Genomic DNA, 23,558 nt, shown 5'->3' on the forward strand with positions numbered 1-23,558 from the left:
TCTTCCATGGCTTGACGTCCCGGGACTTTTATGGCCCAGACACTTCTTGTCATTTCCACAAAGAATGTAATTGATGATTGCTAGACATTAACTTTTCCCGCTAACTTTGCTTGCTAAGATCTATATGTGTTTCGCGTGCCATTTCCTTCAAGGTCGTATCATTAAGTAGTAACGTCATTCTTCGATCAAACGAGGTTTCGCTCCTTCTCTTCAATGATTCGCTTCGTCTTTTTCGGATTTAGGTTCTTCATTCCGCAACTCAAATGTAACTGAACCGCGAGAGAGCTTCTCCAAGTTGGTACTGGCTTCAGTAAAGTGCCCAGGGCTGACGCCAGCCAACGTGGATTATTTTCACAGCAGTAACACAGGCAAGTCCGACTGCATAACAACAGGTCGTGAAGACAATGAGTCCCCAATATTCTCCGTTACAACGTGATAGGATCTCACCAGCAATCGGGATACCAGTAAGGGTGCTGCAACAAGGCAACAAGGCATCGTTAGCTTCCTACACTCGGCATCTTCCATGCACGGGCAAGACACAGGGAGCTTTCTTGACTTACCCAAAGCTCACAATTGTGTATGATGTAGCATAGTATCGCCCATAATTCTCGATTTTGCAAAGTTGAGATATACAAACTGGGGTGAGGCTGATGTTACTGCCACTCGCAAAACCAAAGATAACGCTGTAGACAACCATAACTGGCACACTATCGCCAGCAGGGAGCCAAAGACATGCATTGCAGACAAGACATAAAGCAACAGTGGCAATCAGGGTGTTATAGCGTCCTAGGGAATCGGCGACAAAACCAGGGATCCATCTTCCGAAGAACGATCCTGCGTTAAGAATCGCCAGTAACTGATACGAAAACTGGCTGGACACACCGTGGGCCAACGCGTACGAGGAAATATAACTAATTGGAACGAAGAGACCCCATTCGACGAAGAAAATTCCAGCTGTTGTGAGAGCGAACTTGGGCTCCCGAAAGATGCGGAAGTCGGGGAGTACATTCTCTTTGGAAGCCGGCTTCTTGGGTAATCGGGACTTGACCAGCAGGCAGGAAATGATCACTAGAATCAAACAGATTAGACCAACCACACGAGTGGCCCAGGCGAATCCAATCATCGGAAACAACTTTTCGAGAATGAGTGGGAACGTAACACCTCCAACAGAACCGCCTGTTGCAGCAATGCCTGTCGCAACACCACGCTTCTCGTTGAAGAAATGGCCAATTGCAGATATGGCTGGCGTAAAGATTAGCGAGGCCCCCAGGCCCCCAGTGACACCAATCACAAGCATGAAGTGCCAGTATTGGGTGCAAAGTCCAAGAGTAGCCATCTGCACAACGACTAATACTGATCCCGCAAAGACAAGAAACCGCGGGCCTTTGGCATCGAAGATCGGACCAATCTGGACACCGCAGAAAAAGGTGAGGAAGGCGTACATTCCAAAGATCCAGCCAGTGCTTCCCGAGCTATAATCTTCGAGCTGGTGGTTGTCGAGGTAAGCCTGAAAAGTTCCGATGGTATTGACTAGACCCAGCGCGGCAAAAAGGCCCGCCCAGCTACCAAACACTACTAGCCAGGCCTCTAGCCCGCCTTCAGGGTAAGTATTCCCATCAGCGTCAGTGGTTACACGGCTCATAGGGGCACTGTGCGCTGAGTGGTCGGTCTGGGATTCGAGGGACGGCCTGTCATGACCATCCTCGAGGGTCGTTCGCCCTTCCGGTGGAAGATCATAACCAGGTTGTGCCGCTGGCGGAATCCGATACCCGGCGTCTTCAACGGAGCTGAGAGGTACATTCGGGGCATCAGTCGATGGTTTTGCGGACAATCCGAGAGGTGCCACATCCAGGGGAGTACCTTGGGTGGTAGAAGCTCTGGAGCTGTCTTGTTCTATCGCGCCTGTATGAGAATCGCCATGGAGTCTGACGTTGGTCGACATGTTAGTAGTGATATAGGGCGGAAGTGGACCGCGGTTGACCTTGATTCCGCTTTTTCCTCTTCCTCTCGCTTCTGTCCGAACACAAACCAAGAGAGAGACAACGGCACAACGCTGGTAGAAGCACGTTGGTTAATAAAGTAGACAATTACAAGAAAAGAGGAGTACGGAGGAAAATACGAGCGATTCTCGGGCAAAAGTGGTGGGAGTTGAAGTAGGTAAGCCCGAAGAAAAAGAAACCGGCCACCGCTCGTTCTTGTAATTAACTCCAAAGGCAACCTGACTTCTTGGCCGGTGGAGTCTGAGTCAGTTTTCCCCGAGCTGTTCTCCAAGAGGAATGGTTCTCATTGGTGTGTTGTTCCTTGTTCACCCTCTTTAAGAGATTTTAAAGCCTTTTTTCCCCGCGGCCGACAAGCAGCACTAGCCGGGATCAGGAAGGTCCGTGGAGTGCAGTGGATATATGCCAGCCCTGCGAACCCTACAAAGAACAAACCGACCTAGTAAATCAACAAACAGATAGAAGGGCATAGGCGCGATGCTAGGGAAGTGTGAAAGGGACAGAAGTTTTAAAAATCAGGCATGGTGGAAAGAACGAAACTGGTAAAAAAGTGGGTCCCATTCTAGTACTCAACTTCATAGAGGACAGTAGCATTCGATTCCACGACCACAGGTGAATGAATCATATCCACACAGAGCGTGCTCCCCCATTTTGCGGGGTGGTTTCGTTGGAGACTCGGACATGTCGATTCCATCAGAGCCCAAAAACATATTGACGGATCTCCTGGGCATCAATGCGCGTGCGGAGTAGAGCCGAGGGGGTCTCTCGACCTCTTTCTCAGGAGCCATAGGGGGCACTGTGGCATTGTACTCTTGTCAGCAGCTGTGAGCTGCATCACTGGAGTCCAGTTGTTGCATAGAGGTTGGTGGCATAACTTTGAACCAAGTATAGAAGGTTATCCCTAGATAGAACTTAGGCAAGAACACGTGATAGGCATGTGAGGAAGGAGACTCCGACGGGGAAAACAGCACTAAAACATAACTCCTTGATTTTGTCCTTTTCAATGTTATAACAAGACAGTTTATACTCAAAGGAATACATCTGATATATCCTTCTACATAGAGACAGCTTTGTAAGAAAAACTTTTTAAGAAGAAAGCTTATACTTTTGGGTAGTAGTTAACCGTCTAGTAAAGCTCAGTAATATATATATATAGTTATATATTGATTATTACCTAATTATATACTAGTCTTTATATAGACTAGTGTAGGAAGATAACTCCGGAGCGGGAAATAGATCAGTATAGAGCTTAGAACTTTTTATAGATTGCTATAGATTTCTTGCCCGTTACTTCGGGGGGTACACTCGCTCATTTTATTCGCTCCTCAATCCACTTCGGCGACATCGGGGGGACCCACTACGTTCGAGGGCGCTTATATATATAGATATAAAAAAGAGTTGTGGGTAAGTAAAATATTATACTGGTAACTGGGTTGACATTACGGCTCGAACAGAATTGGATACAACCTTGATAGGCTCTTTGTGCAGAGGTCTAGTCGTGTAGATCCCTGTGGAGTAGATTCCCTTAGAGATTATATGTAAATAAAGTGGCTAGCTGAAGTTGATAGATCATAGACTTCAGAATTAGATTTACCCTAAGTCACACTGTCACACATACGTACTCTATCTTCCCCAGCGCCGCATTCAGATCGCGCCAAACCAATCAACATTAAGAAAGCTCCCCACTTTTAATGATTACCAGGGAAGATGATTGAGGAATACTATCGAGATATGTCGCAAGCTGCCATGAACATGACTGGATTCCATTGACAAAGGACGGATCAGTTATGGTCCATAGATACCTTTAAATAGCGCATGAGGTTGAGGTGTAAATTGGAAGTTTTCAATCCCTACTCTACCTCCATACGATATTGGATGCTATTCGAAGGCCGGCCATGTCTGACACACCTTCTCTTCATATAGCCTTAATCGCCGAACAACGGTCGACCTTCCACAACCAAGGTTATTCAGAAGAAGAATGTGCGGCTTTACCACACAGCGGTGAAACCGGTAGTGTTCTGACTACCCTGCGAGAACTTGGGCATCATGTTACCCTAGTACCAGGAGTCCAATCCCTCGTCAAACACCTAGCAGCTGGCACATATAAGGATTGGGATCTGGCATTTAACATCGCACAAGGATTTCATGGGTCATCCAGAGAAGCCCAGGTTCCAGCGCTGTTAGATGCCTACCAATTGCTATACACCTTTTCTGACGCTGCCACGATGGCACTTTGTCAGAACAAGGTCCATACTAAGGTACCGCATCTCTTAGGTCGTTACTTGAAGACCACGGCCCTGCTAACTAATCTGGGCACATAGATTATCCTGGCTCATCATAACATACCCACAGCTCCATTCTCGGTGATCTCACGGAAGGATCAGAACCTGAGGCTTGAGAATCTTGACAATATGTTATCGCACTACCCACTCTTTTTGAAGTCAGTTATAGAAGGATCGTCAGATTTAACAAAGTGACAGAACCGGCAGAGTTAGAATCGGCAGTCAAAAAGCTACGATCAATATTCCCTGACCAAGATATCTTGGTGGAACCTTTTCTGTCAGGACGGGAGCTTTCAGTGAGCATCCTAGGAACTGGTGTCCAGAGTTGTGTGGTTGGCGTAACGGGGTTTCTGTGGCAAAATCCCTTCAGCGACAGGAACGGAGAAAATGAAAGCTCCAGCAGTTTGGAGTTTGCCAGCAGAAAAAGCAAGTCTAGCGACGCAAACATGCTGGTAGTACGTCATGACCCTGGGCTTATGGCTGAGCCACAGGTCAAGGTTGCCTGTCAGGTTGCATTGGACGCCTGGAGATCTCTTGGCTGCCGCGATGCTGGACGTGTTGACATTCGATTCAGCTCCGATGAGCACGATGCTGTCCCTAACGTTCTAGAGGTAAGCCTGCCAAGGTCGATCTCGCCTTAAGGAAGAACGATTTTATCTAATGTCATATAGCTGAATCCTATTTCCGGCCTCCTTCCCGGCCATTCTCCATTGCCGAGCAGTGCCGAAGAAAATGGGCTTCCATATAAAAGGCTGTTGGCAGCAATTATCCAAAGTGCTCTCACCAGAAAGTCTGCTTGCTATTATTAGCTAGGAATTTATAGCTATATGCTGCACACTCACTTTGCTTTGATATGCCTATCGTGATGCATCTTATGAGTCTTAATATGATTATTTTCTAGATCTTGAACCCGAAACCGACCGGTTAACAACTCTACTGTCAATCTCATTGAGATTTACTAGATATTGTACGCAGCTATCCAGGTGGGTATAATGACGTATAATATAATAGCGAGAATGAACGGATTTATGTAGGGATCATAGTTAAAGATGAGAGGAAGTTTCAATATCCCTTCTATCTTTCTTATTGAAATGTTCCTTGGGGTTAATTCTCTTTGGACTGATTGACTGATAAGGTTTCAACGGCGTTACATTCGGTTGGGCAGGGAATGATTTGATTGACGGATCGAATAGAAAAGCGACGATAAGATTTGGAGGGCTGACTTGTAGTGTCGTGATCAAGACACATGAGAAGCCCGTCTGGGTCAATCCACCATATCCATTGGTTTGTTGGAACACATGTTCATGAACTCCGAGGGTAACCAAAGAGTGATTTCATCACCCTATATCATCACGAGACCCCTCGGGACCCAGTGACTTTTGCCCATAAGGTGCAAACAGAGCAAAGCAAATCGATGGGATCTGGAACTGAATACTAAAAACTACACCGCAAATGAACAGCAGCCTGGTCGATGCCAGGAACATCTCTGTCCCTTGCTACTCAATCAAAATGTGGCAGACGCTAGATCCATAAACTGTCCAATTATTATGGTAATCGGACATGTTCAGTCACGCAAGGGATGGGTACTAAAGCTTTTCCGACCGTTGTCATTTACGACCTTCCCATCTCCAGACGCAGCAGCCACCCTCATTATTGGGTTTCTTTCACGCGATGACTGGCCCGGGGATCTTATCAGTCCCCTGTCAAAAATGTCATTGTTTCACTAGCCCTTTCTTTAAAGACATCTTCGGCCTCCACAATGCCCCTAAAATGGTACCCTACAGATCTTAGCATGCATCCTCTTACCCCTACCGGATAATACATAAAATAATCCAGTCTTCCCCAAAAAATCTGCAAAAAGACTTCGTCTGTCTCTCACGTCCATCGCAGCCAGATCGCCCAAATCCAACTCAGAATGCGCTTTCAAGGCGTTGTGCCGACGGCTTTATTGGCCGTCTCATGCACCGACAAGGCGTGTGCTTCCAAGCATGGACGCTCTGATCAGCCAGTGCACGAACCCTCGGTCCTAGACAGGAGAACATCATTGTCTTCGGAGGAGCGTCAGCTCCGCTCACACGATAACTTTCGATTTCTCAATGACGAGACGAGGCGTATGTATTCATACTTCCTGGTGGATGAATGCTGATGTAGGCATATGGATCAATAGCCTACCTCGTGGAGAGCTTGCCTGATGTGCCATTCGACGTCGGTGAATTGTACTCGGGATCAGTGCCAATCGAAAAGGGTAACAGCTCGAGAACTCTCTTCTTTGTGTTCCAGCCGACAGTGGGGGAGCCTGTGGACGAAATTACAATCGAGGTTAATGGGGGCCCGGGTGCTAGCTCCCTCGAAGGGTTCCTCCAAGAAACCGGCAGATTTGTTTGGCCACCAGGAACCTATGCGCCAGTCATTAATCCGTATTCCTGGGTAAATCTGACTAACATGTTGTGGTACGTTTCGATTGTCTCCTTTGGGATTCCTTCTTTAATCTTCACTATAGGGTTGATCAGCCCGTTGGGACGGGGTTTTCTACAGGCACACCTACTGCTACCACTGAAGAGGAGACGTCCAGGGACTTTATTAATTTCTTTAAGAACTTTCAAGGCATCTTTGGAATCAAGAAATTCAAGATTTACGTGACCGGTCAGAGCTATGCTGGGCGTTATGTGCCGTACATTGCTGCGGCAATGCTGGATCAAAATGACAAGGACTATTATGACGTCCATGGTAGGCTCTTTCTCTTGCAACGAGGAAGTAGGCCCCACAAACATTCATATGCTGATGCTTTTCAATGTAGGGGCACTGGTTTACGACCCAGTCATTGGCCAATTTGACTACGTGGGACAACAAGTGGCTGCTGTGCCAACTGTGCAGGAGAACGCTAACATCTTCAACTTTAATGCAAGCTTTATGAATCAACTACAAAGTCTTCACAAATCGTGTGGTTATCAGGACTTTATAGACGAATATCTTACTTTCCCTCCATCGGGGGTCCAGCCTCCGAAGTCTTTTGACCCTACCAGCGACGCTGATTGTAATATCTATAACATGATCACGGATGCAGCTTATCGAGTCAACCCTTGCTACAACGTATACGCCATCAACCAGATGTGTCCCTTTCTGTGGGATGTTCTTGGAGGGCCCACGAAACTTCACTACCTACCCGCCGGAGCCACGGTGTATTTCGATCGCGATGATGTCAAGAAAGCTATGCACGCACCCAATATGACCTGGTCCCTGTCCTCGCTCCAGCCTGTCTTCGTTGGTGGCGACGCCGGAGTTGGGAGACTGGGTGATTTGTCCGCCAACCCAATCGAACGTGTTCTACCCCAAGTGATTGAAGCCACAAACCGAGTTCTCATCAGTCACGGAGATTACGATTTTATTCTCCAGACCAATGGAACCCTTTTGGCTATCCAGAACATGACTTGGAACGGACAACTAGGATTCCAGTCTCAGCCGAGCACCCCGATTGAGATTGGTCTGCCGGACCTCCAGTATGCGGAGGTGTTTGAAGAGAACGATCTCTTCTCATGGCGCAGCGGCCAGGGAGTAATGGGCATACAACACTATGAGAGAGGAATGATGTGGGCGGAGACATTCCAGAGCGGCCACATGCAGCCTCAGTACCAGCCCCGAGTCGCCTACCGTCACATCCAGTGGCTACTCGGGCGGATTGAAGAATTGTAGGTGAGTTGGGACCATGAAGTTGGAAGATGATGATATGCTACATATACCTGTATACTGTTCTGATACTACTGATACTACACTACCTGTTATGTCATATCTCGAGATAAGGAGACAAGAGCTTTGACCGACGGGAATACATTTCCTAATCAAGCATATTCTTAGAAGCATCCGCTGATTGGCATACAATGATCCTGATATCATTTTTTAACCCGTCAAGGTAAAAACCTTCACGCAGCCTCCAGATCTTTGGGACTTTGATTTGACTTCCAGATATACTTCCCATCACCTTTTCCGCCAACAGCCTAAGATCTCCGTTGTAACGAGCAGGAGTAGAACAGCGCAGCCACGGAATGATAGGGAAAGCTGTCTATTCCGACAGTACCTTTGAGTTTGTAAAAGAAGACTGGAAGCATCATTGATGTACTCCTCATAGGTTCATACTTGTAACGTACAAATATACATACATGTATAAACATGTACGGATCCCGTGGTGGAGACACAATACATGTACTGTACTTGGTTCTACCTTGCCCTATACAGCGCATGATAGCGAAGTCCCAGCCTTGCATGATGCTCAATTAGTTAATAATTGTATCCAGTTCTCCGTCACAGTGTACCAGACAATGCCACGGTCGGGACACACGAAGTATGCTTAGAGGGCACATCGATCGGATCCATGTATGTACCATCTGTATGTACCATCACGATCCAACGATCACGATATCTCGTGACCAGAGATTCCCCGGGTCCATCAGGCCTCCTCATTCCGAGGAAAACTGGAGACCAGGGCCCTTCTCCAGAGTCCGGAACTAGGGAGTAACCGAAATCATACCCACCGATAAAGTCCTCTTTTGACAACCTCCATGTACGAGTCTCAAGTTGGCATAGTTAGACTTTGGGAGTGGAGTTATACCCGATATATGCACTCCAGTCGCCGTTGACTGCGTCCCTCTGTCCGGTCGCACTTTGGAGGGTACGATGCCCACATGAGTCCCCATCGCAATTTGGAGTACCAATGAAACTCTCCAGTTTCATGGCAGTATTCGTAAGTGATGTTCCTGATAATTTTATCAGACCACGTTATTTGTTATTGAATGTCAATCGTATCATCGAGGATTACCCCGTATCGTAGAATTAGAGTACGTAGGAATAAACAATTTTTTCTCCTCATCTTCTCCTCACCTTATTTTCGTTCCCCCTCCTTTCCCCTTCGTCGTTTCTCGATCTCTCCCCGCATTCTTGCGGATCTTGTGACGCCACGTGCGTATTTGACTCTTTTATCGTCCGTGAAGGTCGTATGGCGTGGTGAAACAACTCTTTGGGGGATCCAAATGTTTGGTTGTCGGATTGGGAAAAGGTGGTTTTGCACTTGACCATTCCCGAGGACGTGGGGCGGGATTTACTCCGAGTACAGACCAATTTACTAAGACCATGTAACGCTATTCCGCAATGAATCTCTGCTCGTATATGAGCAACGGAGGTTATGTAGACGGCATAATTGTACTGCCTAAAAATAGCGAGGAAAAAAAAAAAAAAAGAGGATACTTCGTGTCATTTATCATATTACCAAATCTTTTTTCCCATCCTTCTTTCACGATATCGGCCCCAAACTTGCCAGAGGTTATCCGGCAGTAACTTCCATGCTCCATGAAAATTTGAACCCTGTAAATACGAGCCGTTGATTGGGTTGAAGGGCGACGGTGGAGCCGCGGGCAAGAATCCTACGCTGGGATGACGGATGCGGCAATGACCGTCCCTTCGCCTTTGACGATCAATACTTGGGTGGGAGGCGGATTAAGCTGAACTGCATCTTATAAGATAAACGACCTCGTGTTTTGGAGATGCATTGCGTTGCGTGGATGGTTTATGTTGACGCTATCTGCGTTGTTTGTTATTTATAACCCCCGTCTCTTACCTTTTATAGAGGTTCTCGTGAGCATTAACAGAGTTAGGGTTCAACATCTATCCTGCCAAGGAGGCTGTCTAAGCTAACCCCTGTAGGGTTAATCTTACCAAGAGAATAGAGAAAAGCTTTGCCTTTCGTATGGCTTGGTATATGCGGGATTTTGCATACAGATTCAGTATCCTTATTTGTCTATCTAATTTCAGTCTACTGTGTATTTTATATTTTTTTTTTCTTTCTCGGTACGTCGCAAGGACATGTCTTCCCCAAACGGGATTAGCGTGATTATATTACGGAGTCCATCCAGAGCGATGACGTAGGGCAATAACTAAGGTCATCTCGGCACGTGGACTTGATATACTCGTGATAATGCTCCCTTCGAGAACCAATCGTTGTACCCATTTGCCCCTCATGTTTCCTTTCGGAGCTCCACTCTATATGTCCAGACTCCAATGGTATGATTTAACAAAATAGGCAGATGGATTCCTCGGGCTCCGAGGACTAGGTACCTATGTAATCCTACGGTATCTTCATGGAAGTCCAAAGAATTGCGGTGGACGAGATTGTCTGACAACCAATCCAAGCCAAGAGATGACCTTCACCGGGTTCTGACCAATGGTCGTCTGGAAGCACGCCTTCTAACTCGTTTCCTACTAGCGCGGTGATACTTTTTGCTATCTGGCCACTGGGAAGGCAATGAAATTTGCTTAAATATGGTTCGACATCTGTGGGAGCCGCCCGAAACTCTCTTATCCGGCTTTGCTTCGACGGTTATATCAACTATTGGTACGGAGTCATGGCGGGTTGTTTGGTTACCCGTCGCTGAGGTATGGTATGGACGGTATCGAAGGCAAACAGAACGAGGCACGTGGTGGTGGCACATTACATTCCTACAGAAAGGATAAAGAAATCTCTGTGACCGTCAGACTTTTGTACACCTTTCAGCAACAATCTGTAAGTCGAAGGGTCACTAAGGAGTGAACTAACAAGTTTAGCGCGCTGTGCACAAAGAGTTACTATGATCGGATGAAGTACAGATCTGCTCCAAGAAAGGTTAGTCAGCCTGGCCCGGACTGGCCGTAGTCTTCGCCGGTTGCAACTTTACCTTCACACCCAGGGCCCGTGGCGACTCCTCCATCTGCGCCGCACTGGCCGATCCACCGTGGATTCTCCAATCATCTTCCCCGCGAATCCCCATCGCTTTTGGCCGGTGTGGGCTTCATTCAAACCTATCAACGGCCCGTGTTGTGTCTCCCGCTTTAAGTCAGTTGGGCGAGGACCTTTTCCCTGATATTCGTCTGCATGTCTGTCAGTACAGTATTTCTTGATACGAGAGACGAGTCCCGGAACGGCCCCCGTGAAAGTTTCAGATATCCGGTGAGTATGATATCAACAATGAGGGAGTGATTCAGTGGGTTGGAATTCACCACCGAGAACTCTTTGCATTTCCATAGGTAAACTGTGGTTTCCAGCAGAGAATTGACCTATGTATCGACGTTGTTCTTCCCATGGGGCGTCAGCGAAAGGGTATGGTAGCAGATGGCATCATTGGCCTGCAATAGCATCCAGATGATTTTTCCGTGGTTGCCACATTACGTTACGAACTGGACGGCTTCAACCGAATGAATGTAATTTACAAATACCGCCCGATACGAGGTTCAATCGTCTGTTTTACGCCAAGGAGAAAAAAAAAATAAAAGTAAAAAAAAAGAATACCTCATGGAAGATGATTGTCTGATAGGAGCTTTATCTTTCTCTCTCAACCATATTTTCCTTTTTTTTTTTTTTTTTCTTCTCGTCTGGTTAGTAGGAGGAATTGGATTGCTTATATAGGCCCCCAGTTTCCTCATCTTCTCTGCCTCGTCGCCTTTCTTCACCTCTCTTCTTTCCATACTTCCTTCTCTCTTCCTCCACCTCTTCCATCCCCACACTTTCCAACCCAGATCTTCAATCGCCAGGCCGATAGCTATCGCAGCTTCGTCTTCCTGTTCTCAAATAATTATTGCGATCCAAGGAACATCAAACACGGACCGTCAAAGTTCTGTCTCAAACTCCCTTCTGATCTATATACCATTTACACTTGTTGTCTAGCGTGACAGCAGACTGTCACATCTTCAGCTATTCGACACACGTTCAGTAGCAGCTGTCCTCAGGTATATACGGACACTCCATCGAAATCTCGAACAACAGCCCAAACTCGCCCTTTTTCCCGGCATCACGTCCCTAGCGCCACCTGTTGAAACCCTGGACGACTTACAGCCCAGTTGAACAGCCATTGCGCCTTGCCATCTCGGCCCCTGAGCGCCATTGCTTGCCCCCGGTCTGCATCACCAGAAGCCCTACCGACCCAGACCCCGATAGAGATTGCCTTTGCGACTATAACGGACCAAAGTAGACTTAGCCCCCCTTGACCGGCTTGCCAATCGACAACTTAGATCTCGGACGGTAGACGATCACCACCCTCCGGTATCGAGAAGAAGATTCCCAGAGCGCGCCAGCCCATCTGTCCATAGCAGCAAACGAACCGGCACCATGGTGTTCAACCCATTTAAGAAACACGACCACGACTTCCCCGGGGTGGTCGTGCCCCTCGGCAGTGCCCCAGCGCATTCCCACCCGAACCCGTCTTTACATGAAAAGGATTCTGGCCATGACGAGAAACATGACGCCAGAAGCGACAAAGCTCCCTCCGAGGAGAACGGTGTCGCTACCTCCCTCCCGGACAATGCCCACTTGACCCTTGAAAGCCTGCGCGCCGAAGTGGAAACCGACATTGCCGCCTCCGGCCATGACTCCGCATATGACCGTATGTGCCTATATTGTTGCCCATGAAATAACCACTTGCCCCTTTATACAAAAAGAAGACCGGGAAAAAAAAAGTCCCGTATAACCCCATTTGAGATGCGGATCTGATAGTTGTCTACAGGCAAAGCAAAGGTCATCAACAGAGCCATTCAGGATATCGGCATGGGCCGTTATCAGTGGGAGCTGTTTGCACTCTGTGGATGTGGTTGGTTGGCAGACAAGTAAGCGAATCTGTCCCTGTCTTGATAATCGAATTTGTGGCTAACAGTCCTTGATTAGTCTCTGGTTGCAGGTAGGAAACCGGAACATGCTCTCCTGATGTTCCATGTCATGTACTAAGGTGATGTAGGGTGTTGCCCTAACATTGACTCAAATGTCCGCGGAATTCGGGGTCTCTGAAAGTCGTGTCCGTTTCACCACCTGCGCGTTGTTCTTGGGTCTCTGCCTGGGTGCTTCGTTCTGGGGTGTCGCATCGGATGTTATTGGACGTCGTCCTGCTTTCAACCTGACTCTTCTCATCACCAGTGTGTTCGGTCTGGCCGCCGGGGGTAGTCCCAACTGGATCGGGTATGTCCTCTCTTCCTGCTTCTAATGGTGAATGATTGCTGACGAATAAATCAGTGCCTGTGCCCTATTCTCCTGCTTGGGTCTCGGTGTTGGTGGAAATCTTCCAGTTGATGGCGCACTCTTCTTGGAGTTTCTTCCATTCGCCTCTGGCAACCTCCTGACCATGCTGAGTGTCTGGTGGCCCATTGGTCAACTTATCTCCAGGTATGCTCTACCGTCTATTGATACCTGACACATTCAACTAACAGCCGATGAAGTCTGCTCGCATGGGCCTACATTCCAACATACTCTTGCGCTAGTGACCTGCCTGCCTGCAACAGTGTTGCCGATGGTGTCCAGTGCTGCACCAAGCAAGATAACATGGGGTGGAGATACCTGGTCCTCACCTTGGGTGCTCTGACCTTTGCCATGTTCTTCTGTCGTTTCTTCCTCTTCCACCTCTACGAGTCGCCTAAGTTCTTGCTCTCTCGTGGTCGCCAGACCGAGGCTGTCCATGCTGTCCACGGCATTGCCCACAAGAACAAGAAGCAAACCTGGCTCACCGAGGACATCCTCAACGAGATCGGTGGCTACCCGGAAGAAGTCGAAAAGCAGACTCTTACAGTCAAGGAGATCATCGCAAGATACCTTTCCAAGTTCTCCCTGGAACGTATCAAGCCTCTATTCGGCACCAAGAAGCTGGGTATCAACAGTACGTCTCACTTCCAACTACTCCCACCACACACACAACTAACATGAAACACCCCCCACAGCCGTCCTCCTCTGGTTCTGCTGGGCCACCATTGGCATGGGCTACCCCCTCTTCAACGCCTTCCTCCCCCAATACCTCAAACAATCCGGCGGCGGCGCCGAGCAATCCACCTACACCGTGTACCGCAACTACGCCATCACCTCCATCGTCGGCGTCCCCGGCTCCATCCTGGCCTGCTACACCGTCGACATCAAATACATCGGCCGCAAGGGCACAATGATCATCTCCACCCTGATCACCGGCGTCCTCCTCTTCTGCTTCACCGCCAGCACAGACCCCAACGTCCAACTCGTCTGCTCCTCCCTCGAAGCCTTCTTCCAAAACATCATGTACGGCGTCCTCTACGCCTACACCCCGGAGGTCTTCCCCGCCCCCAACCGCGGCACCGGAACCGGCATCGCCAGCTGTCTCAACCGTATCGCCGGCCTCTGCGCCCCCCTCGTCGCCATCTACAGCGGCTCCGCAAACCCCAACGCCCCCATCTACGCCTCCGGTGCTCTCATGCTCGCTTCCTTCGTCGCTATGTGTTGCTTCCCCATCGAAACGAGAGGGAAACAGTCCCTTTAGATCTGACTCTGTTGGTGTCTCATCGAGTCCTTACTTTCTTGCCCTGATCGAATGTAGGATATGAAAAGATTCTTCCCTGTTTGTGTGACACTTATGTGCATGATACCATTTTTACTTTCCCCCTTGTCTTCGGATAAAATTTATATGGCAACGGATTCTCTATACATATACATTTACATACCCTTTTACTCACTTTCGTGTATACACTGGATTCGATTCATGTTGATGTTTGATATTATGTTCACGACACATGAATGCTTACTTTACCTACTTACCTGCTGCCAAATCCTAAAATCAAAAGTATATATGCCATGTACCCGTTATATATATAAATATTTCTACCCGTATACCCTGTGCATAATCATTTAGCTAGAAGGATGTGTTGAATACCATTTCTCTTCTTTCACTTTGTCTTTTTTCAACCTTTCAAGTCCTTTTGTCCCCAATTGGTCGGGTATTTAATTCTCTCAGATAGAACAATGAAAACTGACAATGAAATGAAAGTTTATTTATTGTGGAAATGCCTCAAAACGGTCGCGTAGAGACAAAGAAAACGACTCGTGATTGTTAAATGACTTGAGCGACATGTCGGCTGCCTTAGGACTAAAGATCATTGTCAAAGCATTTTGAATAGTTACATAAATATCTAGATGCGTGTCTCTGTTACTTTGTACTATACAACATCGAGGAGCGTTTACGCGTAAACGAGACAAACAATTACAAAAGCAGGCCAATATAACAGACGCACTTCTTCGAAATGCAAGTATTCCCTATGTCCCGCATTCTCCATATGCCACGAAAATAATGTAAAGTGCGCAAGTATCAGAACATAAAACAGTAACGTAGATATCCCCGTAGAGAAACCCAATAAAAGCCCATAACAAATGCTTTGCCCGAACCTGATTAATCCAGAAAAAAGAAGAAAAACCTTAAGGGAATAACACCCGAGACAAATGCGACCCTACCACCCAATGATCATGGAATAGAATTCATGGCCCATCGTTCTTAGTCGTAAAAATTCATTTCGAAGGAGGTATTACGATTTCAGACAACCTGATGCCGTCTACCTCTCCTCTCTAACAATGTCGCGTTATCCAGACTGAGTTCGAATGGTTGCCGCGATGACCGAGCAATATTCTGCTTGGCTGCCGCCGCCACCTTGGCACTATGTGTGCCGTAGCCCTGCTGCGGCTGTCGAGGCTGATGAGACTGTCGTACTTGGGCGGCAGCGCTCGGCGGCGCGCCCAAGTTTGTGGATCGCAATTTGGCCTCCATTGCAGCCACTTCTCGAGACTGTTGAGAGCCCTTGTGAACCTTCGGCGCCGCATACTCATTCTGGTGAATGGGCTGATACGTGACTTGCGGGCCATCCTCGTCATAATCCTCGTTGAGGGGGTTCAGAGCCGACTGGAACCCGGTGGTCGGGTTGGCCCCGCGGCCGCGGGACGTCTTCAGCCGCTTGCTTTCTTCTTCTTGGCGATGGACGGCGTAGCCCACATCGAAGACCTCGCGCAAGTTGATCGCCCCGGGCGACCGGAAGTCCATCGGGCGTTCCAGACCAGCGGAGGGCTGGTCCGACAGTCGAGCGCTGGCTGGAGCATATGGTGCCTGGTCTGCCGCGAAAGCGTCCAACGGCTGTTGACGGGCGGAGGGCAGAGGAGTCGTCAATGGGGGGGCGTCTGTGGCTGCCTGGGTTTCTTCGTCGCTTCCACGTATCCATGGGTGGGCCAAGAATTCTTTAATCGAGTATCGTTGTTCAGGATCCACCGTCAGGAGATGGGAGATCAGATCCTTTGCAGACTTCGAGATGTCGTCCCACCACGGCGACAGGAAAGTGTACTGGCCGCGCGCCACCTTCTCCGTTAGGGCTTGGATGCTCTCGTCGTAGAAAGGCGGGAAACCACAGAGGAGAGTGTAAAGCACACAACCCAAGGCCCACATGTCGACACTCTTCGAGTATCTTTCATCCTTGACGATCTCTGGGGCAGTGTAACCAACAGTCCCACAAGGAGTCATAGTTTGACTGTCCCAGATGACTTTTGAGAGACCGAAATCGGCAATTTTAATGACACCGATTCCGCCGGATCCCTTTCCGGGGATAAACTCCCCTTCATCGACTTTGTCTTCATCCCCGGGTTGAAGAGGCTTGGGGTTCTTGCTTGGAACGAAGGGAATAGGATAGAACAAAAGATTCTCCGGCTTAATATCACTGGAGATGCTGTTAGCTGCTGGTCATGTTGTTTTGAAGGCATCAGGAGGATTATACCGATGGACGACGCCGGAGGTCTCGTGCAGATACTCAATTGCTTTTGCAACCTGAGTGATAACATGCCGACTTAGATCCTCGCTGAAGTAGGTTAACCGTACGATCTGATGGAACAGTTCGCCGCCAGGGCAGAGTTCCAGAATGATATAGTAATATTGGCGTGATTCAGAAAATGAGATCAGCTTGACAATGTTGGGATGGTCTATTTGGCGCATAATTTGGACTTCTTTCAGAATGTTGGCGCGCTGTGAATCGCAATCAGCAACCCTACCCTATTATGACTTGCTTGGTAAGAAACAGAAGACACGAAGGAGAATCGAGACGTAACAGGAAATAAGAAAGATCGCGGGTCAGTATACTGTGGCTAAGAGATTTGCGCACCTCCGTAACCTTGGTTTGTTTGACCTCGGGATGCAGATGGGCGGCGGACTAAGAGAGACGGCGAATGGTTTGGTTTAAGCGTACAGGAAGAGAGAACGAGCATAACTCTGAGCAGATGAGGGTAATTGGGAAAGAGGGGAGTGGTATCAGGAGAACAACAGGGGTTAAGTCCAAAGAAGCCTACCTGATTGCTATTCATTTCAAACTTGCGGACGACTTTAATCGCTACTTCGTTATGCTCTCCCGTCGAATCTTTGGCACGATAGACATTACTGAAGGCGCCGTCGCCCATCTTGTCCGTCAAGATCCAGCGCTCCAGTCCTGGGTACTTAGGCATTTTGTTTCGTTGGCTTCGCTCCTCGGCGACAATCTGCTCGATCTCTAGATCACGGGCTCGCCTCGACTGAGTCTCAGCCGACGACTTTTGAGGCGCTTGAGCTTGGCCGTTTCCAAGCCTGCTGTCAATGGCATCTAGGTTGCCTGCGGCAGGAGGGTATGAGCCTTGGGGCTGACGTTGATGCTCGGCATGTATGGGAGAAACATTGGTGGTTGGCTCGGCATGGGGAGTTACCAAGCGAGCTTGTTTCCCATGACGTATGAAATTCTTCAAATTTTGAATGGTACTCATGGTGCTGAGTAATCAATCCAGTCCAAAAGAGATAGAAAAGTAAAGTAAAGGGGGGAAAGAAGTAAGGGAGTGGGGGTGGAAAGAGAGGCGGGCGTCGGGGGAAGGAGGACACAAGTTAAAGGAAATGGGAAATCGGACAAGGGAGGCAAAAAAATAAAACAAAAAATAATGATGATGAGAGACTATCGGGTCGAATGACGTTGGTGATGATGGTGGTTTTCGGCCGGGGGGGGAAAATAAGTTGTTCGTATTTTCCTCTCTTCAGTAGGCAATTTTAGCCTTTCCTCTTTCTGTTCTTCTCTTTAATTAAATTTGTAAAAATTCTCTTTTTTCCACTTTTTTTTTTGCACTTTCTTTTTCCTACCCCGCCGAGTCTGGGCTGGCGTCACTGGGGGAAATAGAAAAGGCAAACAAAACGTCTGGTAACGTTTCCAGTGGTCAAAGTTTATCCCAAGAATGAGATATAAATCAAAATTAAATGTCTGAGGAAAGGTCAAGAGAGGAAGCAGAAGAAGAAGAAGAAAAAAAATAAAAAATAAAAGAAATATGCAAAGGATTCCCTAAGCAGTGTAGTAGGTCAAGAGAATGGGGCACTTAATTCTTTAAAATGCGACGACGGGTGATGGAAGCGAATTAATGAAGGAATCAGAGCCCGAAATCAATGGTGGGGAAAAGAGCAGTAGTGACGGAAGCTGAGGTTGAGGATTATCTTTAAAAGAGATCAGATGAGACGATTGCCAGAGATTCCAAAGAAGGGCCCCTTTTCGCGACCTACCTCATCGACGGTGATCATAATTCAATTCAGAAACCAAACCGGGAATTCCTGTTCGATCCTTTTCTTTCCCTCATTCTGTATTGTTCGCTTTTCTCGTCATTATGAAGGAGAATGTTCAACGATGACGTCGCGGATGGAGATGGACTCCCTGGGGCAAGCGGTTATGTCATCCGATGACTCAGCCTCCATGGCTCTTCCCTTTTCCTCATCTCATCTCATTCTCTCACTCTTTGTCTTGTTGTTTGCTTCAAGAAAGTAACATCATCAGTGCCAATGGATGGGTTAAACTAGCCATACGGTACCATACCCGTCTGTAACCTCTCAACCATCTTGAACAGGTACCGTACCAGTAAACTGAGGTTGAGATTGATTTCATATGCCCGGGTTTTCTTCCTCCAGATCCTCTTTCGTCATCTATTGAAGTTTCGGCCGAACTATGTAAAGATGGCGGCTGAAGGGAATGGGAAAGGAAAAAAAATTTAAAAATTGAAAAATTAAAAATTAATTTAATATGAGACTAAGCGACATGGATAGTGGTATGGCATGCATGTACCTATATCTGCAATGTATTTCCTCTATGATTTTCCCAATTACACTGTACATATGTAAAGCCCTGGGGATGTGCTTAAGATATGTATGTATCTCGGGGATCCGGATATCCTGGATCGGTGGACAGGATCTGTTTCAGACCTTTCCAACTTTTTGTCTGGGACCCGATTCTCCTGCTGTATAGGGAACCAAAAATCCTCCGCGACCGGTTCCTTGACCGGGCAACTACTCATTGGACTCAAGGGAGGGTTAACATGCTCTCAGCAACCATGGGCACGAGACGCCACTCCCGAGATAATAAGAGATAATAAGCATGATTAGCATTATCTATGACATACTTGAAGGCCGAAAAAAAAACAAATAACATAGAATAAGATAGAAAGAGTCAATTGAAGATCCAACTATAATCAACACAATATGTACAGCCAATTGCATTGAGTGGGACAAGAATATAGTAGTGCTAGGAGCACATCAGCATAGCATAGCAGAGACTGTGTAGCAGTGCGACCTTGAACCGTCGTACAGTATGGGCGAATGAAAGTGTTTGAGACTAAAAAGAACCTTTGCTGCAGGGGTTGAAAACCCGAATTAACTAGGACTTTGACTCTGCAAGTCGACTACCCCTCGTCAGCATTTCTTTCCTCCCCCGCCTCTTCATGTATCGTGTCCTCTTGTGTGTTTAAGCGACAACTCTACAAGATCGACTTTGCGACTATACGGACGTATATACGTATTTCTACACCATAGACTGGTCATCATCGCTACAGGTTTATAATCTGATTAATTAGTGGATCATTCTCGCCTGTCACTGGTCCACCCGAAACAATCCACTTGCACATCGGATCCGCAACGTGGAATGTCCCTTTCATCGCCTCGCTGTTCGCACTCGAGTCATCTCTTTGGTACCAACGCGGTCACTCCCTGCGTGTCGCGCCCTGCCTCTTTACATTTTTTAAAGTTGGGTACTCTATTTTCGGAGTCCTTCAGCCTCTAGATTATTGACTGTTGAGAGTGGATCTCTCATATCTTTTTGGGTTTCCATCGAGACGCGCTTCCCGAACGGTACCCTTACTCCGTACGCTGCCCTTGCTGGATTCTTCTTATTATTCTTTATTCTTATGCTTATGATTTTAAGATTGCACTCTGAATATTTTTTATCTTAAGAAAGACAGGAACACAACCCTGTGGTCTCTTTTTGTTTTGCTTTCTTTTTCTCTCTTTTTGTCTTTCTCTCTTCTTATTTCCTTATCTTGTTGCCTTCGGTTGGAACCGTAGTGTCGAAACTCGACCCTACGGATCAGATCGCCTTGCTTTCGATATGCGACGCCAGCATTAACCCTCCTGGACCAATCTTATTCGAAACAGTCTTGGTATCATGATAATACTCTGCAGCGGCCCCATAGTTTGGTAATAATATTCAGTTTTGCCAACAATCCGGTGACCAACAACGTTGTGATTTCCGGCTTACGGTGCAGTTGGGCTCTTCGGTCAACATGCCCGGCATTGCTGGCACGTCTCCCGCCTCACTAGAGCACTTGGGCCGGCCGCTATTCAGGGCCCACAAGTCACTTCCCCGAAGGCCAAATGGCGATCCAAGTGTACATGTCATCAACGCGTCTCCATCTGACCCCATCGTTGACACTTCAAATGGCGGTGCTCACGCAACGGCGCCTACTCTTCCTTTAACACCTCCTGGTGTTCCTTCAGATGAATCCCCAACTCCCAAAGAGCTGGAAATGCAAAAGCTCGCCTCGCCGCACTCCATGTCCGGAACGGTGACACCTTCAAAACCATCGCATCCCCCCACCCCCGAAACGACGCCGCCTCGACTTCCTGCCACGACCTATCGACCCACAATTGGTGGTCAATTCCGGCAGGCTTCTTGCTCGTCTCGTGCGGAGTCTTTCCAAACAGCATGCGAAATGATCTCCGACGGTGAGACCGAGACCCCTCACCGATCGTCCCCATCGTCGCGTCAGTCGACCAGACAGAGGTCACTGCAAAAGAGTGTTCATTCAGAACCCAATGAGGCCAGGCCAGAAGACACCACACCTGTCGGTGACCACTCCGATGCCATCTTATTAAAGCCATCCCGGTACGAAGGTATTAACGGAGAATGGGCAACGGAGAACAGCGACAGATATGCTGCGTCGCGTCAGAGGCGTAGGCGCTCAAGGAACCATTCCTCCGATACTCTCCCCACCGCCAACGTACCGGAACTGCCTCAGGATACGTATAGCACAAGTGCGCGCGACTTGGATGTCCCACGAACGCGCGAGAGGAATGTACGCGTTCGAGTCCGAGATGCTCAGGACACCGGCGCCAGTCCATATCCAGAGCAGTATCCTGAACAGATCGACTGGAATCCTCCGGAGGGTCGAACAGATTCCTACAACCACGACGATACTCGCCGATTTTCGGGCGTGTCCACATCATCCACCATCGAAGTGATGATTGTTGACACACCTGAGCCGTATAAACCCTCCCTTCGCCATACAGAGAAGAGGGTTTCGCTGCGTTCGACTAGCTCTCCTATCACGAAGTCAGAGCGTGGATCCCTGGTCTCGAATCCAGAATCGCAGCACCGCTTGGTTCACAAAGCTGCCCGTATTTCTGAACATGATCGCAGAAGCATCGCGTCGGAGATGTCCATCTCTGAGAGCTCAACCCAGGGCGGCCCTCGGCAGCATGTGGAGGTTGTTCCGGTCGTGGTGATCCCAGAGCGTCATTCTTCTTTGAGATCCTCGGCCTCAACCAGCAGAAAGCCATCCAACGCCAGCTCTCGGCCATCGAGCCGCCGAACACGGACGAGATCAGGGAGCAGACCCGAGTCACTTGACCGCCCGCCCCAAAAGAAGCGTACCCTGTCGAATTCCAGTGCGCCCGCCCATCAGGACACAGACTTCCGTGGTCGCAGCCTTGGTCGGCCCATTATCCCTCCACGCAGCTCGTCGTTATCCGCGCCGACCAGCCAAAATAACTCCCGGGCCACGTCCCTCACATCAATGAGTTCGCGCAACCACCCATCGGCGATGGAGAACGAAAAGCAAAACCAGCAGCCTGAGCCACCGATGCCTGAGCCGACGAAAGCACCCCAAGTACGTGACCGAGCCGATGTGTTAAAGACGCAGTCCATTATTATCGGAGTAGAGGACATGGCCCACTTACGCTCGCCGTCAGGGGCTTTCACGCTAGGGTCAATCCCGTCGTCATCACCAGGACTAGTTGAGATTAGTGAAGCTACTCTGGTTCCTTTCTTTCCACACAACAATGAATCTCTACTGCTGGTTGACCCACAGCACCGGTCTGGGCCTCAAGGGCTAGCAATTCGAGTGGAATACCAAGGCAGTCCGGCAAAGCCAGAACTTCCTCAAAGCCCAGGACCGGTCGAGGTAGACTCCCCGCTGCAGAACCCGCGCCAGCCACCGAATCCCCCAGTGTGTAAGGTCAGTCCGCCCACCCCGGTGAATGAGGCAGATCGTGAGCCCGAAAGGGCCACGGGAAATGGGCAGACGGGTGAGCAGCTCCCTCGCCGATTCGGGTCGGTTCGACGCCCTTGGAAGCTCCGACCTCGTTCCGATTCCTTTAATTCCATTGCTCGATCATTCTCGGTGACGTCGGCGAAAAATCGCATGGCAGGGAAAGATATTGACAGCAAACTCCACCCGTTCTGGAGGCCTCGTCGGTTTTGGGAAGATACATCGGAATCTGAAGACCACTCCCCTCGCGAACAGAACTTTTGTTCTCCTGCGTTGGAGGCAGACCAAGTCATTAGCAACTCTTTGGGGATGCCCCAACAGCGGGTTGTGTTTCAAGGGCCTCCTATTTCTCCTCGCAGCATTGACACGAAACGATCTTTCGATGAGGCGGCTTCCCGTCGCCAGGCTCGGGACAGTCTCGTGGGCAGTCGAGTATTCATGCCTGAGGCGTTGTATTCGCAGACTTCTCTTCACCAGCGACGGTATCGCTCCCTCTCATGGTGGCGATTGCGGCTTCGGTTTGGTTCCGTGCGCAGCTTCCGTAAGCGTTTAAGACGCAGTTGGCAACAGCGTGGCGAGGGCAAGCGACAGGCCCGACGTGAGGCACTGAAGCAGAGCATTGGTGAGGCTGTCCTCGTGGACTCCAGCATGCAGACGCGGAGTATGGTGCAGTAACTCTTACGACATGATCGACGATGCTCGAGTACGACCAGCACGACACGACCTATATGATGGATGACGATCATGCATGAACGATCAATGTTTTTTCTCTTGTTCTTTATATGTTCTTTTCTTTAATATGTTTATCTTTCTGTTGCAACTATATTGATGCTTGACGAGTCACGAATGATGGACCCACGGAACACGAGATCCAGCACGATGATTGTTCTGGCGCTGTGACATTTCGCATTATGTGTG

At 48.6% G+C, this 23,558-nt stretch overlaps 7 protein-coding genes across 7 annotated transcripts; 4 read left to right on the forward strand and 3 right to left on the reverse strand.

Annotated features, from left to right (window-relative positions):
- Window positions 1-307: 307 nt before the first annotated feature.
- On the reverse strand, window positions 308-1,942 carry F9C07_8903 (putative MFS monocarboxylate transporter; the record flags this gene model as incomplete). Its single annotated transcript, XM_041293226.1, has 2 exons — window positions 308-473; window positions 561-1,942. 2 exons carry the CDS (start codon window positions 1,940-1,942, stop codon window positions 308-310), a joined length of 1,548 nt encoding a protein of 515 aa, XP_041148085.1.
- A 1,950-nt stretch (window positions 1,943-3,892) lies between these two features.
- F9C07_2204301 (D-alanine--D-alanine ligase) lies at window positions 3,893-5,088 on the forward strand (the record flags this gene model as incomplete). The annotated part of the gene is made up of 4 exons (XM_071509582.1): window positions 3,893-4,255; window positions 4,319-4,410; window positions 4,449-4,890; window positions 4,951-5,088. 4 exons carry the CDS (start codon window positions 3,893-3,895, stop codon window positions 5,086-5,088), a joined length of 1,035 nt encoding a protein of 344 aa, XP_071364571.1.
- A 1,106-nt stretch (window positions 5,089-6,194) lies between these two features.
- F9C07_8906 (putative serine carboxypeptidase) lies at window positions 6,195-7,969 on the forward strand (the record flags this gene model as incomplete). Its single annotated transcript, XM_041293236.1, has 4 exons — window positions 6,195-6,390; window positions 6,447-6,729; window positions 6,780-7,006; window positions 7,077-7,969. 4 exons carry the CDS (start codon window positions 6,195-6,197, stop codon window positions 7,967-7,969), a joined length of 1,599 nt encoding a protein of 532 aa, XP_041148087.1.
- A 1,031-nt stretch (window positions 7,970-9,000) lies between these two features.
- Window positions 9,001-9,402, reverse strand: F9C07_8907 (uncharacterized protein; the record flags this gene model as incomplete). Its single annotated transcript, XM_071511838.1, has 3 exons — window positions 9,001-9,027; window positions 9,152-9,285; window positions 9,339-9,402. The coding sequence occupies 3 exons, from the start codon at window positions 9,400-9,402 to the stop codon at window positions 9,001-9,003; spliced, it is 225 nt and encodes a 74-aa protein (XP_071364572.1).
- Window positions 9,403-12,404: 3,002 nt separating this feature from the next.
- On the forward strand, window positions 12,405-14,562 carry F9C07_8908 (major facilitator superfamily domain-containing protein; the record flags this gene model as incomplete). The annotated part of the gene is made up of 7 exons (XM_041293237.1): window positions 12,405-12,678; window positions 12,799-12,898; window positions 12,957-12,969; window positions 13,027-13,244; window positions 13,299-13,448; window positions 13,502-13,935; window positions 13,997-14,562. 7 exons carry the CDS (start codon window positions 12,405-12,407, stop codon window positions 14,560-14,562), a joined length of 1,755 nt encoding a protein of 584 aa, XP_041148088.1.
- Window positions 14,563-15,299: 737 nt separating this feature from the next.
- Window positions 15,300-17,896, reverse strand: F9C07_8909 (putative calcium/calmodulin-dependent protein kinase). The gene is made up of 3 exons (XM_071511839.1): window positions 17,394-17,896; window positions 16,829-17,100; window positions 15,300-16,771 (listed from the first exon to the last, which is right to left on the reverse strand). Exons 1-3 carry the CDS (start codon window positions 17,835-17,837, stop codon window positions 15,607-15,609), a joined length of 1,881 nt encoding a protein of 626 aa, XP_071364573.1. The 5' UTR covers window positions 17,838-17,896; the 3' UTR covers window positions 15,300-15,606.
- Window positions 17,897-20,654: 2,758 nt separating this feature from the next.
- Window positions 20,655-23,315, forward strand: F9C07_8910 (uncharacterized protein; the record flags this gene model as incomplete). The annotated part of the gene is made up of 1 exon (XM_041286537.1): window positions 20,655-23,315. One exon carries the CDS (start codon window positions 20,655-20,657, stop codon window positions 23,313-23,315), a length of 2,661 nt encoding a protein of 886 aa, XP_041148090.1.
- Window positions 23,316-23,558: the final 243 nt, after the last annotated feature.

This window comes from Aspergillus flavus, chromosome 5 (assembly GCF_009017415.1).
Source record: "Aspergillus flavus chromosome 5, complete sequence".
NCBI classification, from domain to species: domain Eukaryota; kingdom Fungi; phylum Ascomycota; class Eurotiomycetes; order Eurotiales; family Aspergillaceae; genus Aspergillus; species Aspergillus flavus.